At 43.2% G+C, this 26,474-nt stretch overlaps 1 protein-coding gene across 2 annotated transcripts in view; it reads right to left on the reverse strand.

Moving 5' to 3' along the window:
* Positions 1 to 26,474, reverse strand: part of TMTC1 (transmembrane O-mannosyltransferase targeting cadherins 1) — a 146,400-nt gene that overhangs the window by 20,949 nt on the left and 98,977 nt on the right. For both annotated transcript variants that reach the window (XM_030478263.1, XM_030478262.1), the window contains exons 11-12: positions 19,477 to 19,590; positions 3,541 to 3,684 (exon numbers count right to left, since the gene is read on the reverse strand). In XM_030478263.1, coding sequence (XP_030334123.1) covers positions 3,541 to 3,684; positions 19,477 to 19,590 — 258 coding nt within the window. The remainder of the gene's footprint in view (positions 1 to 3,540; positions 3,685 to 19,476; positions 19,591 to 26,474) is intronic.

Below are 26,474 nucleotides of genomic sequence, written 5' to 3' on the forward strand. Positions count from 1 at the left end.
GAGACCCCCCTTGGAGCAACGTCTGTCAAGAGCTGGGCTCCCCAGTGCAAGAGGGCCAATGGAGCACCACTAAAGGTCAGGGCTAGAGCATTCGTTGCAGCGAGGAAAGGCTGAGAGAGCCGTATCTGTGCAGCGTGGAGAAGAGAAGGCTCAGGGGTGACTTCAGCGCTGGCTGCAACTATCTGGCTGGACGATACAGATAGACCAGAGCCAAACTCTTCTCAGAGGTGCACGGTGACAGGACAAAAAGCAATAGATGCAAGTAGGACCATGGGAAATTCTGATTAGATATAAGGAAAAATATTTTTCACCACAAGGCTGGTCAAACACTGGAACAGGTTGCACGAAGAGACTGTGGCATCTCTGTTACTCCTTGGAGGTGTTCAAGATATAGCTGGGTGCAGCCCTGAGCAAACTGATCTAATTAGACTTGCTCTGAGCAGCAGGATTGACCAAATGATCTTCAGAGGTTCATTCCAACCTAAGTTATTTCTTTAATCTTCTATAAATTTGACACTGCCACAGTTTGTTTTTTTGTTGTTTTGGATTTTCTGTTTTGTTTTTTTTTGTCTTCTTAAGAAATAGGCTACAATGTGTATGTGATACTGATGGATAATTACAGCGCTTCATGCAATGCAGAGTATCCTAACCAGAGACCATCCAGAAAGCTAGATGCACTACCACTGGACATTATCACTCAGTTTGCTTCTTTAAATGGGAGGAATGTTTCACTCTCTAAAAGATCTTAAATCTCAATACACGTAATATCTATCTGCATCTTCAGACAGTTACACAAACGTGTGTCAGCACATTCACACACATATCCAGAAGCCTGTATCAGAGAGAGCAGACAATCCTCCTTCCCTTGAATAGATGCTTTTGCTAAACATTGACTAAATCACGGCAACAGGACACATTGCGTGTTATTCTACATTCAGAAGAGAAGCAGTCCTTTGAATAACCCTTTGAACTCAGGGTTTCAGTGGCATTGTTTCTAGGCATTTCACTTTCTCTTTGGAAATGAAACAATAATACATTCAAAGCACGTAAAAGTTACGAGCCTTTACTTTACAAGAAATAGTGTACTGAATATTGAAGTGTTTTAGGTCTGGATAAATACAGTACCGCAAATAAGAAGTTCTCTCCCATTCTTCCTGAAACAGAAAGCTGAGATAAATATTTGCTTCAAGTGTTCGTAGTATTTTATTTCTTGTCTCTTTACAGAATATCCCTCAGACTATACATTTGTGAGGTATTCTGAATGATATTTATCTCAGTTTTTCACGCTGTATCTCCAAAAAAATGAATGTATATAGAGAAGTTAAATATTTATATAATAGGAAGCTTCAAAACAAAACACAAGAAAGCAGCATCAGGCTGCTCTGTGTCACTGATGATGGACCATGAAAGCAGAGAAAGAGATTTCTCACTTTAAGGTAGGCCATCTTTAGGTCTATTTTAACTAAGAAATTTGTTGGTATTGTTTAATTATCTACTCTCCAATATTTACTCTAAGCAAGAATATGATGACATACAATTTTATTTTAGGATATGTAAATAAAACCAGAGGCTTATTCAGCCATTACTCTGCAATGCTTCCTGAGAACATTCATCTTCTGGCATATAGTTGTCCTCATTATGTGCAAACAGAAAATGGAAACATCCTTTTTCATCTAGGACTTCTGTGGAAAAAAAACCTTAAAAATTCGACCCTGTGGTCCTCACCAGATTTTTAGTAAATCACAAGCAACTGATGCTTAGAGAGCTTATTTACAAGGAATAATGAGAGGCAGATTCCCACATGGGAATAACAAACCCATCTTTCCAAAATCCTGGAGATCCCCTTTCTCAGTGCTCCAGAGCAGCTGAAATCTAATATCCACCACCATATTTCTACACTATGAGTAGGGGTGGGTGTAAGGAACTCAGCAGAATTCAACTGAAAATTCCCTATGCCAGACAGTTTTGTTACATGTCCCTGTACATTCATGGGTGGAATCTGAGCGCTTTCTTTTAATGAGTTTAGCACAAGCATCACACACTTTTAACACACCACAACGTATGGCACCACGGAACAATGCCGAGCACATACAATCCAAAAGGAGACACAATATCTTAACTATTGCATTAGGAAAAATATGACATATTGCTACAAAACAAACAGCACTTCCAAGAGACTCTCCCACTTCTCCTTTGTGCTTTGCTAGTGCAACAAATCCAGTTTCTACCCATCTGCTGGGTCATAAAGAGCCCATCAACAGGCCAGATTTAAACATTATTGACATGAGATGTCGAGGTGCTGCTTCTGGCTTATATCCTTTTGTATTAACATTTTATATTTAAAAAAACCCAAAACATAGAGAATCATAACTAAGGCAAACATGATGAATTAAAAGGACAATATGTATTTTTAAACACAATTGCCACTGAAGATTAAGTCAATCAACGAAATCTGATGAATAATACAAAGACTTTCCATTTCTCTTGTAGTAAGACTGTCTTTACCATTTTGCTTTCTTGTGAAAGAATATTTCCAGTAAAACCCTCACCTACTTTCTACTTAAGAATTACTCATCTGCCATATTCTAACCTCAGACCATCACGTTTATTTGTAGTATTATTCTGACAACTTCTCCACTACTGAACAGATCAGGCAGAACTTCAGCAATCCACATAATACCCTTTATATAAACTCACATTCAAAGATTTCAGAACCAGAAAGATCAAATATGTTTTGATGAGACAGTGCCACTTTAAAACCAGACCAACAATAAAGCACAACCTGCTCTAAAGGATTTACCAGAGACCTATTACCAGCAAAACAGGTGCAGTTTGTATGAGCAAAAATGTATTTTTACTACTATAGTTCATGTAGTTCTATCAGCAGATAGCATGCTATCCTCACAAAAACAAGGTGTTTTTTGCTCGTAAAACACAGTAATGCAGGAATAGAGATATTTTACCTTTTTTTAATGCACCCCTAGCAGATCTTTTCATAGAATCATAAAATCATAGAATGGTTTGGGTTGGAAAGGACCTTAAGATCATCTAGTTCCAACTCCCCTGCCATGGGCAGGGATGCCTCACTCTAGACCATGTCACCCAAGGCTCTGTCCAACCTGGTCTTGAACACTGCCAGGGATGGAGCATTTACCACTTCTTTGGGCCACCTGTGCCACTGCCTCACTACCCTCACAGTAAAGAACTTCTTCCTTATCATACTGGAAAAGCTTCTTGTATAGATCTGAGTTTCAGTCTCTCCACTAATCTCAGGTGACCAGCTGAGTTTAGGCACCTCATTTTGGTGCCTGATTTGGAACAAGCGAATTCCCTCCAAGTGCAACACAACTGTAAACACCACCTGAAGTGATGTGGCACACAGCATAAGGACATCCAAACTAAGCCTCACCTTTATGCTGGCACTCTTGGTTGGCACTAAGAAATAATGCAAATCCTTCACCAGTTGGCAGAAAAAAATAGTTTGGTGATGTGTATAAGAGAATGTGAATTTCCTTGGTGCCTGTTCTGTGTTCAACTTACTTGAGCAGGTTGCCGAGATTGAAGAGAGCTCGATTGTGCTGAGGGTTTAACTGAAGGGCCCGTCTATAGTACTCCTTTGCCTCCACCACATCTTTGGTCAATGTCCCCAAGTTGTTGAGAGCACTTGCGTGACGAGGGTACAGCCTAGGAAAAATAAAATACCAGTTATGATGCTCATTAATTGACAAATAAAGCTGAGGTCACTAATGCTGCCAACATTGCTTTTCAGCACTTGGTAAAGGGAAGGATGTCAGCTAGGAAACACTGTTTTCCCTTCATTTGCTGCAGGTCCTGATGGGACCCTGAGGAACCTTTTCAACTCCCAAAGAGATTGTAAATCAGATCTTCTTCTACAGTTCCTGTATGCTTCCAGAGCAAAAGGGAACAGTGAACACTTCTGAAAGTCTCTTTTACCCTCCAAGCAAAAGGCAAAATGATTAAATCAGCTTGAATGTTTTTATGCAAAATGTTTTTCAAACAAGCTAGAACTGTTTTGTCAAAAATACGTTTTCAATGGAAATATGTTTTGAAATATACAGAAACCAACAAAACAGTTCTAATTGATCTGCTTTGTTGTTTGGGTTTTTTTTTAACCAGTTTTCCACAATAGAAGTAATAATAATGTGCAAAAGGAAACTTGAAATCAGCCGTTAAGCAATGTTTTCAGGACCAAGCAAAATGATACAAAAAACTGGAAATAGACTGCTTAACAGTATGAATTCACTAAGCTTCTAGTTATATTTTTTTACTACTTGGTTTGGTTCTTTTAACTGATCTGTTGATCTTTACATCAATCTGTTTCAATTGCAACACTACATGTTGGCCCAAGTGCATCTCTGTTGAAGTTCTCCATGAATTAACCAGCACATCAAGGTCCATTCAGCTGCCTAGACTCTTAAAGTTGTGCTCCTACATTAATATTTTGGTTTGGAGGTCTTCCACCAGAAAACTCCAGAGGGGAAAGTAATCCAGGGTAAGATTTAGCGCCCAGGACCCTTTGTGTCATAGATGGGTGAAAACTGAGATTCATTATAATAAAGAAATAAATCTATGGGAGTAGCCCACACAAGTCCCAGGCAAGCAGGAAGACCAACTGTGTGAGAAGGTCCAATGCTCTGGTATGAAATGGTGCACAGGTGCTTGCCCACTGAACTCCAGATGATCATTCATGATAGGAAGGAAGCAGGTTGATGGGCAATGCTTTGGTTTGAGAAGACACAGTCACAAATCCTCCTGCCACTGCAGATTTTCTGTTTTAAATGTGGACAAGACATCTGCCATTTCTTTGCCTTAGGTCTCTGTTCATGGGAAAGTGATGTGGATAATGACATTAAAAGTAGTTGGCTATAATAGTTCAGGGTACAGCATGATGAGGGGCATTTAAAGGAAGAAGGGATTAAGACCCCGTAATATAGTCTGAATCTAAAGTTTACAACTGGTTTTAATCTAAGACTTTCCATGGTGGGTTTTTTTGCCTGGAGTTTTTCATTATGTCAGTTCAGCCATGGGATTTTCTGTGCTTAAGTACCATGAATAATTTAGTATTTTATACACTGCTGCAACATTTGTATCAGTCACATTTTTGCTCCACAGCACATAAGTGATTTTGGCACAGTCTTACTTGGGGGTGAAGCTGGGAACACATGAGGGAACTCCAGGAAAAAATGGACATGCACCAGTAACAGACCCAGGATGTTTCCTACAACTAAGCGAGAGAAGAGGTCAAAGTCCTTTTTTTTATCCAATAATAAGCCCAGCAGACCAGGATTACTTATTAAACCTATCATAATGGCAGACGATATATGTAAGTGACCACCACTCATAGTAACTAATGACTGCAGGCTTTATCAACCTCCTTCCTGTACAGATAAGCATCCTGTCTCTCAGAGGTAACCACTTCTGCTGCAGGCCCTCAGGTGCATTGTCCAGTGTCTCCACTCACCCATACTACCTGTATTTGCTGCTCAAGTAAATTTTGAAGAGTTCCGCAATCGATTTTGTTGCAGAGGAGCAGAGACTAGGAAATTCATGGTGAGACTGCATTTGGCATACGAATAGTATAGCTTTCCATTACTGAAGCTGCACACTGAGCCTGATGCATTTTGGGATGTGAGAGGCTGACTGTGCTTGGAGAAGCATCAGCAAAGGATAAGCATCAGCAAAGGACAAGCATCAGCAAAGGACAAGCATCAGCAAAGGACAAGATGGTGATGGGGATATAGTGTTGGATCTTGGCCTTGGCTCTAAAACCCACTGGTCATCAAGGCTAAGCCTCCCCAGCTGAAGCAAGCTGGGAGAAATGCTTTCTGCAGCAGCAGCAGGAGAGCAATAGGAAGGACCAAGCTTGCTTGCTCTTCAGCACTTGGGAAGCAACAATATGTGATACCTTGACTTGGATGTTGAGTGAAGAATGTCTTATCTACCTTAGGGCAAATGACCAAGGGCTCAGCCCTGTTTCCTATTTTTTTTCCATGGGATTTTGGCATTGTTTTGGACCAAAAGAAGGTCTGGTTGTTATATTTTTGAGGCTGGTTTTTTTCAGTTGGCTATAATAAAAGTTTTGCACTACTTCTGTCAGTACTCACACATAAAACCAGCTCTAATATCTGACATGAAACTGCTTCAGTTATAAGTGGGCAAAAATATTTCAGATAATTCTTGGGAAAGAGACAGATTAACATTTTACAGCCCTAAACCTGATGATTTTGCTCTCAAACTCAGAAATTAATTCTGCTTTTGGCCTCTGGTGCTCCCATGACATTTTAGGCCCAGAAGATTTCTGTGCACCAGTTTGGAAAGGAATGAAAACTCAAGATTAAAAAAGAGAACTGATTTCACCTTTAAAATTGCACAGTTCTGACCAGCAGCTCCATAAATACACTTCTGTGCTCAGCGCTAAAACCTCTTGACAGCAAATCACAGGATGCAAGCACATGTCCCATGTATCCTAGGCTCTATTTCTTGTGTTTTACAATTATTCATTACATCTCATTGCCTTTTCCAAGAAATGTAAGCAAAAAACCAGAATCCCAGCTAGCAAAAATTGTCAGCTTAAACCCGCTTAGCATCTGGCCGGAAGAATTTTTGACATTTGCAATTTTACATACCTGAACAAACATTGAGAGAAAAATCTGAGCACAGTGAGATAAGGCAATGGTGTTGGAATTTGCCATTAGGGTTCAGTTCTTTACAGCTTTATTTGGAATATTACTTTAAGGCGGTAGAGCAAGATGCCATTCAACTGAGTTCAGCAGAGCCATAACCAAGCCCTCAGAGAGCATCACGTCTAGTAAAGTAACCAGAGCCAGAGCCGGAGCCCATGACCATCCATGCTGTGGTACTGTTAACATGGTTCCTAACACTTTCACACCACTCTCAAATAGTTTCCAGGAGTGGTCCTGGGCTGAGCTCAGACCAGGGTTTGGTCCCAGAAGTCAAGTTGGGTTTGGCCACTATTTCTCAAAGGATACAAACACTGAATACTGGCAGGTCAATTTATGTCAACTGGCCTCAGGGCTAGAGAATGGGGACCAGACCCTTTTTTATTTATTAGTATGGATGTTGACTAAAGCACTAATGGCCTTATTCAAACTACCCTCTGTTCATGCACACCCACTGCTGTTACTAACAACTTCCTGGGGATAAAACCAGAGTAGAACAGAGTCTTGTGGCTGGATCTACGGAACTGTGTAAAACTTGACCACAAGCGACTAACTAAAGCAACATTTACTTAAGAACTCTCAAAACGTTTCTGCAAAAGTTGCAGATACACCATTTGCAAACTGGTTTGCTGTATGTGATCTATTGTTTTAATGAATGGAGACACATGAACATTTTTCTCCATTTTGATGTTATCAGGAGGCTTGTGCTGTTTCTCAAGACTTTTGGAATTGGCCACAGCGATTCCCAATGTCTACTCTGCTTATTTTGACCATAAGCTCTCTGACGCAAAGATTGTCTCTTCCCACATGTGTTTATTTTTTGGAAGGGTCAGAAACACATTACTAGGACAAGGAGGTCTCCAGTTAACCTGAGGTCTCTTCATGCCACAATAATGACAATACTCAGAAGCCGGACCTTATTTTACAAACAGTCAGGACACTGAGATGCAAGGAATCAGTTGGAACATATATGCCTTGTTTTGCAACTTCTCTCAAGAAACAAAGCTTTCTATCTGGACACACACAGAGCTGTATTTTTCTTGCCACCACCACTGATAATGGTAACAGTCTGCAGGCAATATCCTTCTTGCTATGCATCTGATTAGGTAGAAATTCCTCTAGGCTTCACCTAATCAAATGCAAGTGCTGCATTATTTATGAAAGCAAGCTGAATTTCATTAAACTTATTCTACAAGAAGCAGTTCATGTAAAAAAAAGAAAAAATCAGTTTCTCCTTTCTTTTAGTAATCAGAATAATTTTCTTTAAAAACCTGCATTCACAGGTAATTATAATAGAAGTTTTGAAATGGCAAAATTGCTCTAGAAAAAAGAAACCAACCCATAAAAGTATATTTTAAAACAGACTGGGATTTCATTTCTAAAGAGAAGACAAGTGGGATGTTTCCTTGTCACAGAATGAATAATTCAAATGATTCCTCCAGTGCTGTATCTGCAATTGTCAGAATAAATTTAAGCAGCTTTCCCTTTAACTATTACAGGTATACACTGCACAAGAAGTCCTGTTAGTAATTATCCCCACTCCTTTTAGGCTAGCAAAATTCCCTCTAATACCACCAAACAAAAGCCTTATTGGCTTGCATAGCCAACAGATTGCCAGTTTCAGAAGAAGATACCAGTAATAAACCATACAGTCATCAAAATGCTGATGACTGTTTAATTCACCTTTTAATTTCATGCTGCTATTACCTGTAACATCTTTTCTTTAATTTGAGGGGTTTTGTTTGGCACCATATCTGAACTACAAGACAATTCCAGAAAAAACAGAAAGGGAGGGAATTTGTTGTCATGACTACAACCTATAATCCGCCAAGAATTTTAATTCTTTTAATTCAGATTGAGAGAGACCACTTAAGCAACTGGCAAGCTCTCCTCCCAGTCCTGCCTTTAAACAGCCCTTGGTCTGGTGCCAGAAGTATTCAGGGGGCAAAAGCCATTAGTGTGACAACTCCCCACTTGCTCTTAAGAGCATTATGTGGGTTTTGCACAGCCATTGCTGTGCAGGGGCAGAAAGCAACAGGGGATTGGGCCAGACCAACGTGCAATTAAGCCTACCACAAACGGCATGGAAAAGGTTACAATGCCAGCTTTCAGGGGTCCACACAGCCCCCCACTGTCACTGCATGATGAAAGAGGTTATTGAAAGCAACCCAGAGTCACCTCTCAGAGCTGGGACAGCCATGAGATATCACACACCAGGGTGCGACTCTGTGATGCCCCAGCCCAGTGCTCAGCCCCTTGCCACCCTCCAAGCATTGATGATAAGCCTGATCCCAGTGACTTAAAACATGAATCCTTAAAACCATTATAAAAGCTGTAAGCAACACTGGCCATTATTATCCAAATGGCCATACCATGGCAGCAGCAGAAAGAAAAAACCTGCCTGCATTATTTTGCACAATATTCTAAGGGGCTCCATGCGCATTAATTTCTGCTAAAAAGAAAAATCAGCAACTTATTCAGCTGGGAAGAACGAGCATGCCTGGTTTTTGTTAATGCATCTTTTGATTAAAGAATGCGTTTAAAACCTAGCATTCGCAGTGAATGTTTCACCTTTGAAGCAGCTGTGATTAATTACCACTGCTGAGCTGCCGTGACAAAACAGGTTGTGTTACCTCTCTTGTGCTAAGAGGAAAAGAGAGGCTGAAGGCCCCTGGGACAGACCTTCTCTCCTAAGCCCTCCATAGCATAGGACACCTCCCTGCTGCCTGCTTTCAGCTCTCCCCATGCCTGCATGACCCTACAACAGTGCTCAGCATCCACGAGGCTGACTTTAGTCAGATAAAGCATGCAGTCAGGCCTTAATTATTCAAGCCCAATTACTTGCTGGCAGCATGGTGACTAGTTTTTAGGGCATGTTTTGCCCCATTCCAACATATACTGTAATATTTTATTGGCATCATTTTACCAACAAAAGTAAGAACATTACATGAATAGTATTTTGTCTGTGCCAAATTTTTATACTGCCCATTTTATATTTACTCCGGTATACTATTTCAAGCCAATTTTCCAGTCTTAATATTACCTCACACTCATGTTCATGCATCTACGCAGTTCTCAATAAAGCTCTATCTCATGCTGAGTTAAAACTTGATGTAATTCTGACACCAGTCATCCTATGGGGAACAATCCTGCACCAGCAACAACTTGGGCCATGGCCTCGAGTGTGCCACCTTGTTCTAAGAGCTGATCTACATGATGTAGAGACATGTAGGGTCATGGAGCCAGATCCTGTGTCTTTCTCAAAAAGACCTTCAATTTGCAGCATTTGAATTCCTTTTATATATAGAGAGATGATCCTGCAATATTAAGCAGCAGCTGGTTTTCTTTTGAAGAGTTTTTGTAGTTGCATCAACATTTCCTCAAAGGTAACACCCTTCAGCTTGGCAGAAGGTTTGTGGCAGGCTGGGATTTTTTATATTTAGAAAAAAACCAAATCCCGAACCTGGAAATCCTGTTGAAAAAAAAGTAAGTGAGAGATCTAACACTTTTAGGTTCTACTGGAAGCCTCAGGCATAATCTTCTTCAGTGAAAGCGTGACAAAGCAGTCAACCTCCTGGCTGTACACAGGTTGGGTATTACATCACACCCATTTCCAAGTACTCAGCAATGAGGTGGCCTGGCTCAGGGCCTGACACAACACTGTGAACAAGACAGGGAGTGATCCCACCCCAGCATGGTGTGCCAGGGGCTCTCAGAGTATCCCTGAGCAGCTCTGCGGGTCCCATTAGAGTCCTCACTGGTGTTACACGGACCAGCTCAGGTTCTGCTAAAGGTCCTGCTCAAGAAGTCGGTGGGGGAGTGCCTGATCACCAGTGTCTAGAACTATTTCAGACACCCACCCAGGTTGTCCTCTCCCTGCTGCTGCTGAAGGGCAGGGGGTCCCCTGCCAGAGCCTTGGGTACCCCAGCCTACCTCAAATGTCTACTACCTTCTGGTGGGCAGAAGTCACCCACATTTTGGCACTGAGCACCTACAATGCGGACACTGAGAGATGGTGGTCATCTCTGCCACATTTCCCACGTGGCCTGGGACAACTCTGTCTCTCAGGATGTCCATGCCCTGTCACTAAAGTGACAATAAAACTTCCCTGCCCCATATTATTGCCTCTTCACTCACAGCACAAGTCCTCTGTGGTGATGACAACCTCCAGCTTCACTCAGTGGCCAGCACAGTGGATCTTGATCTCAGCTGGGATCTCCAGAGGCCAGTTCAGTATAAATAGTAAGTGCTGAACCGCAGCCAGGGATCAGTGTAAGGAAGACGGGTCCTGGCTGTACGGCTTCTCCCCGTGCTTGGCCGCCCAGCTGGCAGGAACAGCAGCCCACAGGCACTCTACCACCAAGCCTTTTCCCAAAGGCTGATGGGCAGAGCACAGGGATGTGTTGTACCTTAATATTGAGGGAAACCTCTCTGGGACAGAAATGGGGGGTGGGAAGAGAAGCTGAATAGATTTAATCTGTAAGTTGACAAAAGCCTGATGAACTCTTTGAAAAAAAACCATCCAGAAGCATGCCATTTAAAAAACAAACCTGTAGCACATTAAATAATATTACATTTTACGAATTTTCATTAGATTTTCAAACTTGGGCAGTGGCAGAAGCTTAAGAGTTACAGCTGAGAAGAAAAAAAGATTTTAAGTCAAACAATGTCACAGCTAAATATAAATAAATAAAACTTTTCCTGTTAAATTCACATGTTCCCTGCAGTGCTGAGGCAATATGAGGTTATCAAACTGGGCTGTCTGCTTATGCTCTCACATAAAGAATTTATGCAGAATCCATGTGAGTCCTGGAAAATCCCAGAAATCACTCAAGCCAAACAAAGGACTAATAATTCACAATGTGCCTGACTTACAGACAGCATGAGCAGTGCAGGCACATCCATAGAGCCCACAGAAACTAGAGGGACACTGCAGCAAACAGGGAACCTTCGGGTGAGTTCTTCCAGCAAATCACTACATGAGGGGATGAAATAACAACCTATATCTCATAGAAGCAGATGGGATGAAATCACACCTATCATCTCCCAAGGTTAAGAGGTGCTGGAGGAAGCTGTACAGCCCCACACCGCCACCCGTAATCACTGCTGTCTCCAAGATGTCTGAGGGTTGCCTCAGTCTAAGGTGTAAATCGGAGCAGCCCCATTCCAACACTGCCCAAGTTGCTCAAAGGGGCCATTCAAAAGTCTAGGGATAAGCAGAATGCCTCAACAACTCCTGCCAAGCTTCATAGAAAGTCTCAAGGTTGTCCTTGACAGACGCATGCTGGGAACCAATTTTTCTGCTGACCTTTGGTAAAGAACAGTGAAGGGAAGTCTCTGATGATTTAGCACGATGATAATAGGTGCTACCTGGTCATTTTTTGATCAAAGTTTTCATAAAGACAAGGACAGCCGGCTAGGGAAAAAGAAATAACTGTGAGATTAAGCCATTAACCCTTGGATTTGAGGTTCTCGTTAGCCAAAAGTGAAAAGTAGACTCAAACACCTGCGTAATACAGCCATAAGTTTCTCTCTGCATAGCCCACATAAAAATCAAAACAGATGTCCAGTAAGAAAAAAGCTTTGCAGCTTCATTAGGGAAGCAGTTTCCATTCCCCATATTTTTAGCATCAGTCCCTGATATTTAAGTAGTCAGAGCAATGATGCAGTGTCTGAGGTAGCTTACAGAGCAGTCATTCTCACAGCTAATGAGGGCTCTTCTCCAAGAAGATGCATTTGAAAAGCCAGCAAGTCCCTGAGGGACAGTGTAGAAGGATCTGACAGAAGCCCATGACAGAAGCCATGGTCTAGAAAGGGACCCTGGCTGTAAATACCAGTGTCCAGGGGTGAGTTATATATGCATTTATATGTAGCAGCTTCCACCACTGTCAGTGCAGTTACACTGCACACATACTGCCTCTGCATCAGGGCTCATGGTTGCACTTACATCAGTTTGAGTTTTGAGAAAATAAAAGCCTATGCCTTCATGAATTAATATTTTATCACAAAAAAGCAGAAAAACTGAGCAGAGGTGGAGCACACCCCAAAACAGGCAGAGATTAGCACTTTATCCCTGAGGTAGCTTACAGAGCAGCCATTCTCACAGCTAATGGGGGCTCTTCTCCAAGAAGATGCATTTGAAAAGCCACCTAGAGAAGCTACCTAGGGAACAAATAAATTACACTGGCTGAAGGAACTTGGCCGTCATCCCATGCACTGTGTTGTAAAGGCCATTAAGTCTCTGATTCAAATTATCAGCCAACCTTCTCAGCCATCAATTACTACTAAATTACTCAACAATTCTGTCTAGCTTCAGGACAGCCACCATATACACATACACGGGAGCACCAATTACCCCAAAAGCCTATTGCCAAAGCGCAATTCAGAAGAACAACATACGAAGCTGTTTCCGACTGCTTGGATGTGATCTGCCTCAAGTCTGTAACACCCACTAATACAGTGCATATTGTGAAGTCTCTATGAAGATGTTTCATCAAGTGCCTAAGCAGAGGGCTTGCTCCAAGGGCCTGACCTAAGTACCATTAAGTGTCAGAAGGACACTCACTGTTTTGGGAGCAAACAGAGCCCTGGCAGTCACAGCAAAGCAGCACTGCACATTTTTGACTCACTGTAAAAACAGGCTAACAAATGGTGCTGGTATTTTAATTCTTTCCAGAAATAAATCACAGATGGTATCCAAGGCCACCTGCAGTCCACGCTGAGAGGCATTTTCAAGGCACACACACAGGCACACACACACACATAAAGGGCCTTATGAACACAATTTTTTTACTGCATGGAGAGTGCAATTTAACTGAATTTAAACAACCCCAGATACTGTTGATTTAAGATATATAAAAACCCAGTGGGAAGGTGTGTGGGAAAGCTTAGCAAGAAACCTGAGTCTCCCTTACAGGATTAGGGCTTTATTTCTAAAGTGGAGTGAGCAGAAAGAGTAGCCTCGCTTGCTCCTTTTCTATCCATTCCAGTGATGTTACGAACCAGTTTTATTCCCTCAGTGAGGGACACAGATATGGTACCCAGACTGTTTCCTCCTTCCTCCTCCTCCATCTAGCCTGCTTTCGAGTACTGAGTATACATAAACATGATCTCATGACACTTCTTGATGCCATAAACCAGCATTCCCAGTTTCCATGTGTGAGCAATGCCCTAAGCTGCATTTGCAAGCTCTGCAAGAGCCCTACCACATGTTTCAGTACCAAGTGTTTTTGTACTGGTTCATCTGCCTCCTGGGCCATTCTCTCCTCCCTCTCCAGGCTCAGCACCACAGCAGCTCCCTGAGCTGCAAAGAAAGCCAGCCCAAGGATTCCTGCTGCTGGCCAGAGGCCCCCTTCCCTGGAAGATGCCACAAAGAAGAATGGAGGTTTCTGCAAGGCAGGCTGGTCTCCTTCCCTGCTCTGTTTGGTCAGCAGCATTTGGCAGGGAAAGTCCAAGGGGAGCTTATGGCTATGAACCTGTTGATGGACACATGCACACGTACAGGCACACTGCAGATGTGTGCACTCTCATGTACACACACTAGGGCATTTATGTACATAAATTCACAGTATTTTATATATGGTGGATACTTCCTGCAGAACTCTATATTATCAGGTATTACGCTGATGATAAGAGGCAGTTCACGCACTTGCCCATGCCTCCCTGGGAAAGGGCAGCACCCCAGAGGGCAGTGCTAGGTTGCCCTGAGGTGCCTGATGCTTGCAGGGCCAGCCTGAGTCCCTGCTTCACCCCCCTGCCCCCATCTTACTGTCTGTATTTCTTTCTTTCCATCATTTTTCCTTTTTCAGTCCCCCAATGCCATTTCTGTGACTTTCATTCAGCAAAAATATGTTATGAAGAAAAAATTCAGTTATGATTCGACCATTTATATTATCTGATGGTCACAGTATCAGCCTTTGCACACAGATAAGTCTTTCTCTCCCACTATTAACTTAAACACAATATTGACATTTTTTTAAGTAAGGACAAATATATATGTTTTTATATGTAAAAATGCAAATGTGAAGTTTTAGATGTTGACCTTTTAGATGTTTACCAGGCACAGAAATGCAGCTTGAATAGCACAGAACTATTATTAGCACATTTATTCACCCACCTCCAGCAAGAAACCCAGCAACCTCCTTCAGCCCTACCTGCTGCTCCTTACATTCATCTGCTATCCATGGGAAGCCTGGCCCTGACAACAAGCATGGAGATAGATGGTAAGACAGAGCTGCTTTGGGAATTCAAACTTTGAATAAGTGCAATTGTAGTAGGGAAGGTGAATTTCTCCCCCTCCCCCCATTGTTAAAAGGGTTATTAAAGACATAACAAATGTTCATCAAATGGGTTTTAAGGGTCTGCTGTTTTTCTCTCCGCATGTCAGCACATGTGCATTCCTGAGGAGCAATAAAACAACAGCAATGGCCAGCAAACAAGGCTGGGAAGAAGCAGGACGAAAGGCTGGTAGCCATCAACAACAGCAAAAATGTCTTCATTAGCACATCAGAGTTATTCTTCATATTTGTGTGAGGTTGCACAACCTCATATTCACACTCATGAACACAAGAGTGGCAAGACAAGTTTTGCTTCAGATAAGACCAGGACTGTTTGATTTGCAGGAGCAGTGGGTCTCTGAAATTCCTCACAGCACCCACAAATCTGCAGCAGAAGCAGCAGCAAGGATATTAAGGCCAGCTTTCAGAGCAGCCATGGTCAACTCACACCTCAGATGGAGTATTTCTGGCCTTTACTTTTTGCAAGAAAAAGACCCCAAGTATCTCCTGGGGTCACTACCGTATGTCGGGCAAACCAGTGAAGCAGTCCAATCCAGCAGTTTGTTTTTCTTGTTTTACTGAAGGTAAGCTGAAAGGTTTATAACCCACTGAACAACTGCAGAATGCCAGCTGTTCATCAGGTCTGCTTTACAGGTAACTCATCTTGCATCTCCAAAGAGCTCTGCTTCCATCATTCCCCTTTTAGGAACCCAACATACAGCAGGAGCCTTTCCTACATACACAGAATTTTTCATTTTCATTCCCCACATCTCCAATTCAAATATTTTTCTCCATTTTTGCATTTCATTTCAGTTTCATTTCCCCCACTCTTGGACAGCATAATTAGATTGCATTAATTACCTAAGCCTGGCTAGGTCAGGGTGTTGTGTCACTGGCGCCTGGGCTGGGGAATGAGTTTTTTGACAGGCCACCTGCAACAGCATCAACAAGTAGTTATTGGAATCAATTGCCAAGTTTGCCTTGGAAACTTGTCCTGCAGTTTCACTGACAGAGAAAGCACGTTCTCCTCCACCATTTACCTGCCCTGAAGTTAACAGAGATACACCGTGTGCCAGCAGAGGACCCACCTGATTTTGAAAGCAGGAATGGGAGCAAGCGATTAAAGCACCGGGGACCAACTTTCCCAGGATTTAGTCTCAATTGTTATTTCACCACATAACCTGTGTGCACTTCAACATCTTTTCCCACAGCTCTAGCTACAACATCACCTACCTACTTCACAGGAGCAATGGGTTGCTTTGCTGAGTAGCTACATGGCAACCAACACTTCTGGCAGAGCAGCAGCGCGTGGAAGCGCATCGTTACGTTGGTGGAATGGTAATTGCAAGCGGTTGAAGCAGCTGAGTGCAGACTGACAGGATCACTTTTGTTTAGCAAACAGTTTAACTCATTCACCAGAGATCAAGCATACCTTACACTGTAATTTGGCACAAGCTTTAGAAGTGAGCTGGAATGGTGGATGAATCGTCACACATGTGCCTCAGACAGAGCCAGTGTGAGGCACGTGTTCTCTCTTTCCTACCTCCCAGGATCTCCTGGGCAGTGGCAGTCCATGTCCCTATTGACTCCATTTCCTTATTAATTCCCTCATTGATCTTCTCACTGCACACTAGGCAGATACAATATTTTGATCTTCCCTACTTCTGCAAAGCCTCTTGAGTAGCTTGTGTGTTCTGTGATCTGCGATCCAGGTGGATCCACCTCAACTCACCCAGAGAGCAGACACCCAGTGAGAGATACCTGGGGGAAACCAGGGAAGCTTGTTGTATTAGCACTTCAGTGGCTGGTCTGCCTGCTCCCTGATGAGGAAATTCATGGAGTGAGGGGGTAATCCATCTTCCCAGGTGTTCTTCTATTTTCAAGTCAGGCCAGTGGCCAAAAATACCCTGAACCATCAAAATCTGGTCAGGATATTACAGGTATACTACTTCCTTCTCTCTAATTGTAGAGTAATTGCTCTACAATCAGAGCTGTGATTGCACAGCTAAAGTTTGTGAGGATGGGTAAACAGCTTGGATATGAAATCTGTTTTTAGCTGAGATACCTGTCTAGGGTCTTCCACCATACCCACCATCATGTTGCCTGTCCCACATCTATCATCTTCTCTACTGCTTCAATGCAGCCATCACATCAGCACCTAGCAGAGGCTTCAAGGCCTACACACAACCCCAGGCATTTCAGAAGGGGTATATCTGAGGGAAAGACATGGAATGTAAGTAAGTCTCAACTGGAGAACACACAATGCTTTTTACTTGCACTTTTTTATTGCTTGTTACGCAAATAATTTCCCTGTGACAGGGGTGGGAAAAAGAGGTAAAAATATGGAAAACAAGTGCAGAGAGACAGGGACCAAGTAATGCAGCTTCCCAATGATGGAGCCAGCAGGAGACTCCCAATTCTTGTTCTGCGCTGCAGGGTCAGATAGCGAATACACAAGGTTGGTCTCACTTCTCCAAAGTGCCAACTAATCCTGAAATTACTGAAGTAAGTGGAGCACTAGCCCTGGTGTCGCTGAGACACCAAGCACCTACAGAAAAGCATGGTTGGTTCTATGTGGCTCCAAGTACCAACAAGGCTTTGGATGTTCTATAAACATTACCATCAGCACAAACCACGCTATCTAATAAAGTTGAAGAAATGTTTGCAGTCAGTTCTCAAAGCAGACTCTTTCATAACTGAAATACTGCAGAGCAGAAGGCAGCATTATAATTATAATAAATGGGTGCTGCTGAGTTAAAGAGCAGAATCTTTCATTAGCAAATCCCATTTACTCAACGAGAGGCAATTTTTGTAGGAGCTGTTACACTACTTTGTGCTAGCATGTTCACTGCAGGACTTAATAATTTTTGTTAGCCTTTCTTTTTAACTTGCAATGGGCTTTTCTGGTAAGTTGGAGAAAGTTCAGAGACTAGCTACAGGAACAACAGGAGGACTGCAAAAACGCACAACACTGAAAATGCCAGCAACTACATCAGTGCGTTGTATCAAGCAGCAGGTAAAGGGAGGAGTTGATTGCTCTATGGAAAACAGTAATGGGATCTTCAGTGTGGCATTTGAACAAATCCAATGACTGGAAGATGACATTTAACAAAGCAGACTAAAAAGCAAGGAGGACACTTTCAACAGCCAAGGTAATTAACCTTCAGCACAATTTATCGGTGATTGTGCTGGATTTTCCATTCCTGGAAACATGAAAAAATAGGATGGAGGTTTCTCTAAATGACTTCCTAAATGCCCAGCATGGTAAAACAGAACAGGATGCTGCTCAAAAAAGCTAAAAATAGTTTTCACCCAGGTTCAGGCCCTCCTCAGTGACAATGAACTCCTGTCCTCCCGGCTTGGCCTGGGCGGGTTAGGAGCCCTTGGAGAGCCTTTGTTATAACCCTGTCAGCTGGCCAGAAGACAAAACATAGATGTAATTTCTGGAGTTTCCTGCCACACCACGTGTCAGGAAAGAACATGACTTGTACCTCCTGACATGCCCTATGGAGCTGAGCTCTGTCCTTGCTGTCCATCAGCTGAGCTACTCACCTTGGCTGTCCTTCCCACATATGCTTTTATTCCCAAAGACGTCATCTGCACCCTCCATGTTTGCTTTCCCTTGCCAACGTGTCACCTTGCCTTTTCCCCTGCACTTATTCCCCTGAGGGACTTGACTTGTCCTCTCTCCCAAGCCCCCAGGCCCAGAGTGGAGAGGTTTGGGGAACCAGGGTGACCTGCTTGCTGCACCGAGTGCTGCCCTGGCAGCAGGGAGCCACCAAGGCCCCAGCTGATCTGCACTAACAGCCCCAGCAGGAGTGATGCTGCTTGCGGGGAGTGACCCCATCCACGTGTGGTTGGGAGGGTCAGAGGTCTATACCACAGGAGATGTCCTATATTACAGACCAACTCAGGGCCCAGATTTACCATGCATCTATGGGCAAGGCAATTCATCCTCCTGCTTCAGCAGGAACCACGGTAATGGTATTTACACTGTTGTTGCACAGGAACATTTTCAGGATCAATTAGTTTAGTGTTCATGCAAAGCTCTGTGGACAGAGGCCTCAATACAAGTAGTAAGTACTATTATTATTACTGCACTTCAGATGGCTACAGCACTGGCATTTTCCAGGCACGCACCATTAACAATTTACTAAGATAAATGGCCCAGGAACCTGAAAATGCATTTAGGACAACTACCTCCTGCTTACCAGCATACATTCAGCTGTGTAAATGACACCTCATTGCTCAACGTGTAGCTATGGTAACATTTCTATCTCATATATTGAAGTGTGCACACACACACACGTGTGGAGCTGGAGAGAAACCAGGCTACCTCATTTAATGACACACAAACACTGAGCCAGGGAACTTTCCCAGCCTCCGAAAGCTGAGCTGCCCCTGGGAACCAGTGGTGAGGAACAGGCAGCTTGCCCCATGCCCTGCAGGGATAACAGCACCACATAGCCAGAGCCCCACTGGGCCATCAAGGGACTTACTTGAGAGCAGTTTTGTAGTGGTAGATCGCCTCAACGTTACGGCCCTGGTCTTTGAGAAAATTGGCGTAGTTGTAGTGCACCTTGGCATTGTGGGGCAGGGTCTTCACTCCTGAGCTGCAAGAGGAACAGAAGCAGGACAGCGTTAGAGGTCCAGTTACCCCACCTTCCCCAAGGGTCCACTTTCTTCTCATGGTCCCCTTCTCCGAAACATTTGCTCGGACTTTGAGCGCCTTGTCACCTCCTGCGCACTTGTGTTACAATCCTGAGTTTGTCCCATGCACTGGTACACCACGCGCTCTGAATGGACATAAACACGTGGCAGGAATTCAACCTGTCCTGGCCGCTGTCACTGCAGGCACCTCTAGCAAAAACACAGGAACATTCCTTGTGTCCAGGTGCTGTCATATTTCAAAATCTGAATTATTAAATTGAAAGACCCTAAAAAGGCTGATATTTAGGGGGAAAGCAAGTAGCACTTTCTCTAATATATCCATAACAGACTCCCTGCTTAAACTTGAGTGTTACGGAGCACCTTATAAAAAATCTCGATTTAAATCTGTCATCTGCAGGTACCAGAAAGAAGGTATCTTTTCCATGTGCATCAGCCACTAGAGGGGATGCATAGCATACTCTGAGTACTAAGTCAGCACGTATGTGCTGCTTAGCGCTGAGAGGAGTATAGCCAGGAGGTGAGGGCTAATGGCACTCTGGACCTTAGCTGGGACTCTTGTCCTTAGCTGGCAAGTCATACACTCTGGCATTCTAACACATGACTGAGGACATGTGGCCGCACAGCCACATCCCCTCCATCTCCACTGCCACATGTAGATTGGACTCAACATTTGGAATTAATAATGAGGGCACAAAGACAGAAGGAAAAGAGCAAGCATATGCTTATTTACTTAATTAAGAGCACAGAAAGCAAGGTGCACCTTGCACAGCTAGAGGAAATGCCGTTTCAAGGTTAAAGAGAGAAAATAATCAGAGGCACGTACGACGTGGAAACATTTCCCCTGCAAGAATCCAGAGAAGTGCGTACTCTGTTTAATGGGGGAATCCTTTCCAGCACATAAATAGGGGCTCTCTGCGGTAATGGGAAATAAGGATGGATGAATCTGTTCATGTAAAAGCAGACAAAGCGCTGTTTCTTGCTCAGAAACAGATTCTGTCAGCTGCTCTCTTTTCTCCCCCCATTATCTCTGACCCTCCTACCTCAGGTAATAAAAAGAAAGGATTAGGATATTCTCAAGTGTTGTTGCTTTGCCTTGTCTGTCTCTCTTTTTTAACTTTGGAGGGTATGGAAGTTAATCATAATGATACAGGGTCACACACAGTGGGGGAGAATGCACACAGAGCTCAGAAATCCTTTGTTGGGGATTTCACTGTAAAACAGCACTTAAGAATCCTAGTGGCAAATAGGATATCTTTTTTGCTTATCTGCAGCCAGTGGTATCAAGCGTCGCTAATGGCTACTTGTGAGAGCTTCCAAAGCTTCACCCACGGCTGCCTTACAGAGTTTAGCACAACATAGCCATGGTTTGCCTACTGAAATTAAAAATAAACCTTGTATTTGGCTTCCTAATCATTAGGTATTTCCAAATTACTTACTGGGATCACTACAGGAATAAGACATTTTGTGACTAATCGCAGAATTAAATCAGTTAATTGATGCTATTCTTAAGAGAATGATTTTCTATATTAGTTTTCACAAAGATATACTGCAGCAGCAGCAAGTAATGTGTGACTGCTATGGCTGTGTTAATTTCCGTTGGCCTTGGGAGCTATTAACTACACACTTACAACCTCTGGGCATTACTGGAATATTAATTCTTATACAGAGAGGTTTCATTACATCAGTGCCAGTGTTACAGGCAGAGACACGGAGAGGCACTCAAAATTACTGCTCTCTCAGAGCTACATGCAATGAGTTGCTGGCTCTGCTACAAGCCTCTACTGAAACAGAGCAAACAGTGAAGAGTACAGTACATATGCACAAGTACTTCAGTTCTAATGAGATATGGTTTTAACAGTAAGATGCATATGTTTAAATATTTTAATTCTGGACTGTCTCCCTTTAGATAGAACTCATTATTAATCCTGCTGATCCCTTTTATTAAAACTAATAAAGCTTCTTTCATCAGCGTGCTTCTGCTGGAGGTGGGGGTGACATAGGACAGGCAGAAATCAGTTTGGGTTCTCACTTGGGCTCTCTTCTGCATCAGGCTGCTCACACTCCCTGACCTATTTATTCTCCTTGCACGGGCAGGGAGGGGGGAGCTTCATTTTGCAATGCACATAGCAATGTCGGAGGCTGCTTGGAGTCTCTGTGCTGTGGGAGGTAGTAGCAAACACAGCGCTGGACATGGAGGGGGTTTTTTAGGGGAGTTTAGGCAAACACTCCTGTTAATTGATTCTTGGGCCAGCCAAGAACACTGTTCGCTCGTTGACAGAGGAAACAATAATGTCCATAATGAAATCCAAGCAGGAAAGGGTGGAGTATAAATAACAACGCAGAACACAATGTTTTTCCATTTCTGCTTCCCGCAAGCACCCAGTCTCTTACAATTTCAATCTAATTTTCCAATGTGCTTTTCCAAACTCTCCTATTTCCCTCTTCCCCAGCCCGGTTCACATGTGCCCTTCTGAAAAAGTATGGCACCAATCTGGCTCCAGCCAGAAACAAGCCCACTGAGATCGGACGTCACTCCTCCAGAGGATTTCCTTCCCTTTTGATTCCTACAACAGCAGTAAGTGACATAAATGGAAAATAAACAATAGGCAAACCCTTTTACGTAGCATTTCCTCTCCATGGAAAGTCAAAACCCTATTAGCTGTAAATCAGAGACATAAAATACCACTGGTATTTTCCAACCTCAAATATCAGCATCACCTAAATCTCACTTTAGTTAGGAATAGTCTCCTGTGATCCTCTCCACTGTTTTCCTAAGTGCATGTTCTGCTCTGCAAAGTGGGGTGCAGGGCAGAGGCTTCACTTGTTTTCTGTGATTTCCACATGAAAGGTGCTCTGCTTACAGGGAAACAAGGCCACTCCTGCCTCAGCCAGAGCCCTGGGAGAGACGATGGGATCTCCTCTGCTCTAGGAATCATTATCACCAATAAAGGTTCTCTACAACAAATTATTCTCTGGATGGCACAACTAACTGCTTTCCTTGGCCTCCTACCCTTGTACTGATTTCACAGATATCAATGTTGGGCTACATTAAACTGTTCTATAGAAGACACACAAAACGCTATAGGAGTTGCTCTCCTCAGCTGAGCCAGCTTTCAGAATTAACAAAATAACACAGCAGTAAATGCCACCTTTGGGGCTGGGTTGGTTTTTGCAAATTACTTAAGTCAGCAGACCTGGCTTAGGAGGGAAAACTGCTGACTCAGAAAGTGCCACTTCCATACAGTTCCTTTGCTGGTTACAACTGTGTTTCCAGGCACTGTCTGTCACAAACGTGGGCAGTACATGCAGATGCTTTCCAGGAGCAACAGGAAACGTGGCAGCTTGACAAGCCTTGAAAAAGTTGGTACAGCGGATGCAGAGGTTAGCCCACAGCCCTCACCTCCCTCTCCCTGGCTTCAGAAATTAACACTGGCCGTAGCTGGAGCCTGTGGAGCTTGACCTCCTGGCCTGTACATTCTCTCTATAGGGTAGTTCCTTAAATAATTAACACATAAGCCCTCCCTGCTCACCTGCCAATACAGGAAAACAAACTGCTTGGGGCCTCTAGAGGTCTATTGGAATAATACATATTTGAGCACTTCTATGCTATCTGTGTATTTGAGCTTTCTATATATATGAGCAATTCTTATACTTTTGGTTCATTTGCTTCTCATTTAGTCCTCGCACATATGCTTGTGCACCTATGTGGAGATGCAGCATTTCCTCAGACAGCATCATCCTCCCACACTGCTCCTTTCAGCCAGGACCCAGCAGGATTTCTGCATCCAGAAAACTTGGCCATTGGGCTGCGGACTGAGAGCCAGGATGGCCCAGAGATGGCAACAGTGCTGCTGCACAATGTTGAAGTGGGGTAAGCCTTGAGAATGAGACACAATGGGGTACAAGCACAAAACCTATAACATGCTAGGTATACAGTCATCTCCTGGATCAGCATAGAGAAAGCTTGTATAAGAGAACAGGTCTTGGCCAAGGGAATCAAAACAGATCGACCAGAAGAAACACATCCAAGCAATGAAGGAATGGAAAGTAGAGAAAAAAAATAAGAGGGGGAGAAAAACAGTAATTAACTAAAGCAGGAACTAGAAAAGAAGAATGAAGAACTAGGAATGGGAGTAAAGAATCTCTCAGCACATACTTCTTCAAAATAAAACATTCAACACATGCAGAGACTACCAAGTAGGTTGATTTATGTCTCTTTTCCCACATCTATAGATTTGCTCTGTTTCATTACTATTTTCCCTCATACTTCTTTACTGCTCGTATCTCCTCCTCCTGCTTTGTCCTTTCTAATTTATTGCTGTTGCGCATGTCTCCATCCACTTCTCCCTCCTCTCCTCATCAGCCTATATATAGCTGCCTCCTCCTGCCCAAAGAGATCTCCCACTCCTGGATGACATTATCTACTTGCTATACTATTCTTTTGCATTTCCTTCCCATCAATAAGAATTGTCCTACTGTATTACAGACTCAAGAGACGTGTATAACGCCTAACAAAGAAGATCTTAAAAGAACAACAAAAAGACCAATATGGTCAAACAGCATTGTAAAGAAGGCTACAAGAAATAAAAAACATCCTTTAAAAAGTGAGCATCACAGCTACAGAAGGAAAAAGGAAAGGAGTATAAACTTCAGCAAGTTAAATATAAACCATAATTAGGCAGACCAAAAGAGATTTAAGGAAAAACTTGCTAAAGCTATCAAAGCTGATAATGGAATACATCAGATATAGGAAACCTGTCAAAGATCCCCTAAGACAAATAGATGATGGAGGTCTAAAAGTGGTGCTTGAAGAAGAAAAGGCCGTAGCAGAAAAGCTAAATGAATTCTCTGCACCAGTGCTCACTACAGTGGTACTGGAGAGGTTGCCACATGGGAGCTTTTCCCTACAGCGGCAAGTCCAAAGCCCTATCTCAAACTGAAGTGGCAGTAAAAGAGACTTTAAAACAAATCAACACCAAGAACAGATATAAATCCATTGGGCCTGGTAGTACGCATGCAAAGGAAATCAAATGAGAAGCTGCTATTAGCTGCAGTATGTAGCCTGTCATTTATATTGTCTGTCATTATATGACTGGTTCTAGCAAAGTTCAGATAACTACAATCCAACAAAGAAGAATTAAACTTGTTTTTTGCAGAAAGAAGTTAGTTGGGCAGATCTGTCGCTCTTTGACAGACTCAACAGCTACGTGGTACTGAAACTATGGAAAGCTTTTCTGAAAACCCAGAAATAGTCCAGTCAGTCTGAATCACACACATCAACATTGTGCACTTACATATTCAAAAAGGCTTTTGATAAAATTCCTCACTAAAGACTTCAAATTTCTTAAAGGCATCATGGAGTAAGAGGGAAGCTCCTCTCCTGAATCAACACCTAGTTGAAAGACAGCAAGCAAAGAGCACAGGTATGTGAGCAGTTTCTACAGTTGGAGAAGACTGCAAGCAGGGTTGCCAAGAGACATGCAGTGGCATCTGAGCTGCTTCATGTGCTCACATAAGACTTGAAAAGGGAGCAAACAGGGAGACGACACCACTGTGAATAACACTGCAGCAATTAAAGCTAACTACAAATTGTTGCAGAAGGATCTCACGGTATTGAAGGCTGGGCAAGAAGATGTCAAATGGAATGCAATACTGGTACAGGTACAAGTATCAGAGTGTATATACAAACACTCCAAATCTGCATAAATTTGCACACAGATTCATGTCTATATATCAGGCACTTCCACTCATAATTGGTACCTTGGATTTCTGTGGACAGTGCTAAGAAAGTATCACCCACTGCTTAGAAGAGGTCTCAAATGGCATCTGGAAGATAACGGAACGAAAACCAGAAAGAGTCCTACATTGCCGTGCTGTACATATCTCTCGAAAGGTGATTCTGGTCTCGTTCTCAAGAGGATGGATTAGAGTTTGAAAGCATTCAGCGAAGACTGACAAGCAGGAACAGAAATGCAGAACAGCTTCCATATGAGGAGAGTTCAAAACCAGAAGACTCCGGCATGAAAAAGAGACAGCCTTGGGGGAGATGGAGATAAAGGCCGAGGGGGACAAGTGCCGAGCTGATGGTTACTCACTACTCGTTCAGCACACCAGAACTAGGAGACACCAGACAAGATGATCAGGCAGAAGGCTGACAGAAGGGAAATCTTAGTGTGCACACTGTGTAATTTAACGACAGGACCCAGCGCACAGGATGCTGTAGAAGCCAAAACTATAAATAGATTTGAAAAAGCAGTCAGACACATTAATGGAAGAAAAGTCCATCAGTGGTTGTTAAAAGCAAAAATAGCAAGTAACTCCTGATTCAGGAAGTCTTTAAACTGCAGATTACTGCAAGCTGGGAAAGGACTGGAAAGAAGCATCGCTGTTGCTAGCCCTGTTCTTACACTGCTTTTCTAGCCATCTGCTGCTGATTCCTCTCAGTGGAAGGCCTTGACACAAGGTGACCCAGCAGGAGCACACCTATGTTCTTGCCTTCTCCTCAAAAGCCCAGGGAAGATCCCTCTCCTGGAACTGTCCCTAAAAGTCATGAGCTGAAGAGCGAGCCAGCTAAACCCAAGCCACTGAGCCCTGGATACTAACCTGTGCAACACCAAATCCCTGCCTTGAGGCAAGGTGTATTAGCTCCAGCTCAGTGCTGCATTGAAGCAGTGGCATGGTTCCTGAATATGAGCTGGCTTGCACATGGCTGCCCTGCTTTGGACGGAGGTAGGATGGACAGAACTCCACTTGTGTCCAGCTAGGCAGATATAATCTTTTTCGTCTCTTCTGTGACAGGCTCCCTGGCATCCCAGATCATTCCAAG

This window comes from Strigops habroptila, chromosome 3, assembly GCF_004027225.2.
Source record: "Strigops habroptila isolate Jane chromosome 3, bStrHab1.2.pri, whole genome shotgun sequence".
NCBI lineage: Eukaryota > Metazoa > Chordata > Aves > Psittaciformes > Psittacidae > Strigops > Strigops habroptila.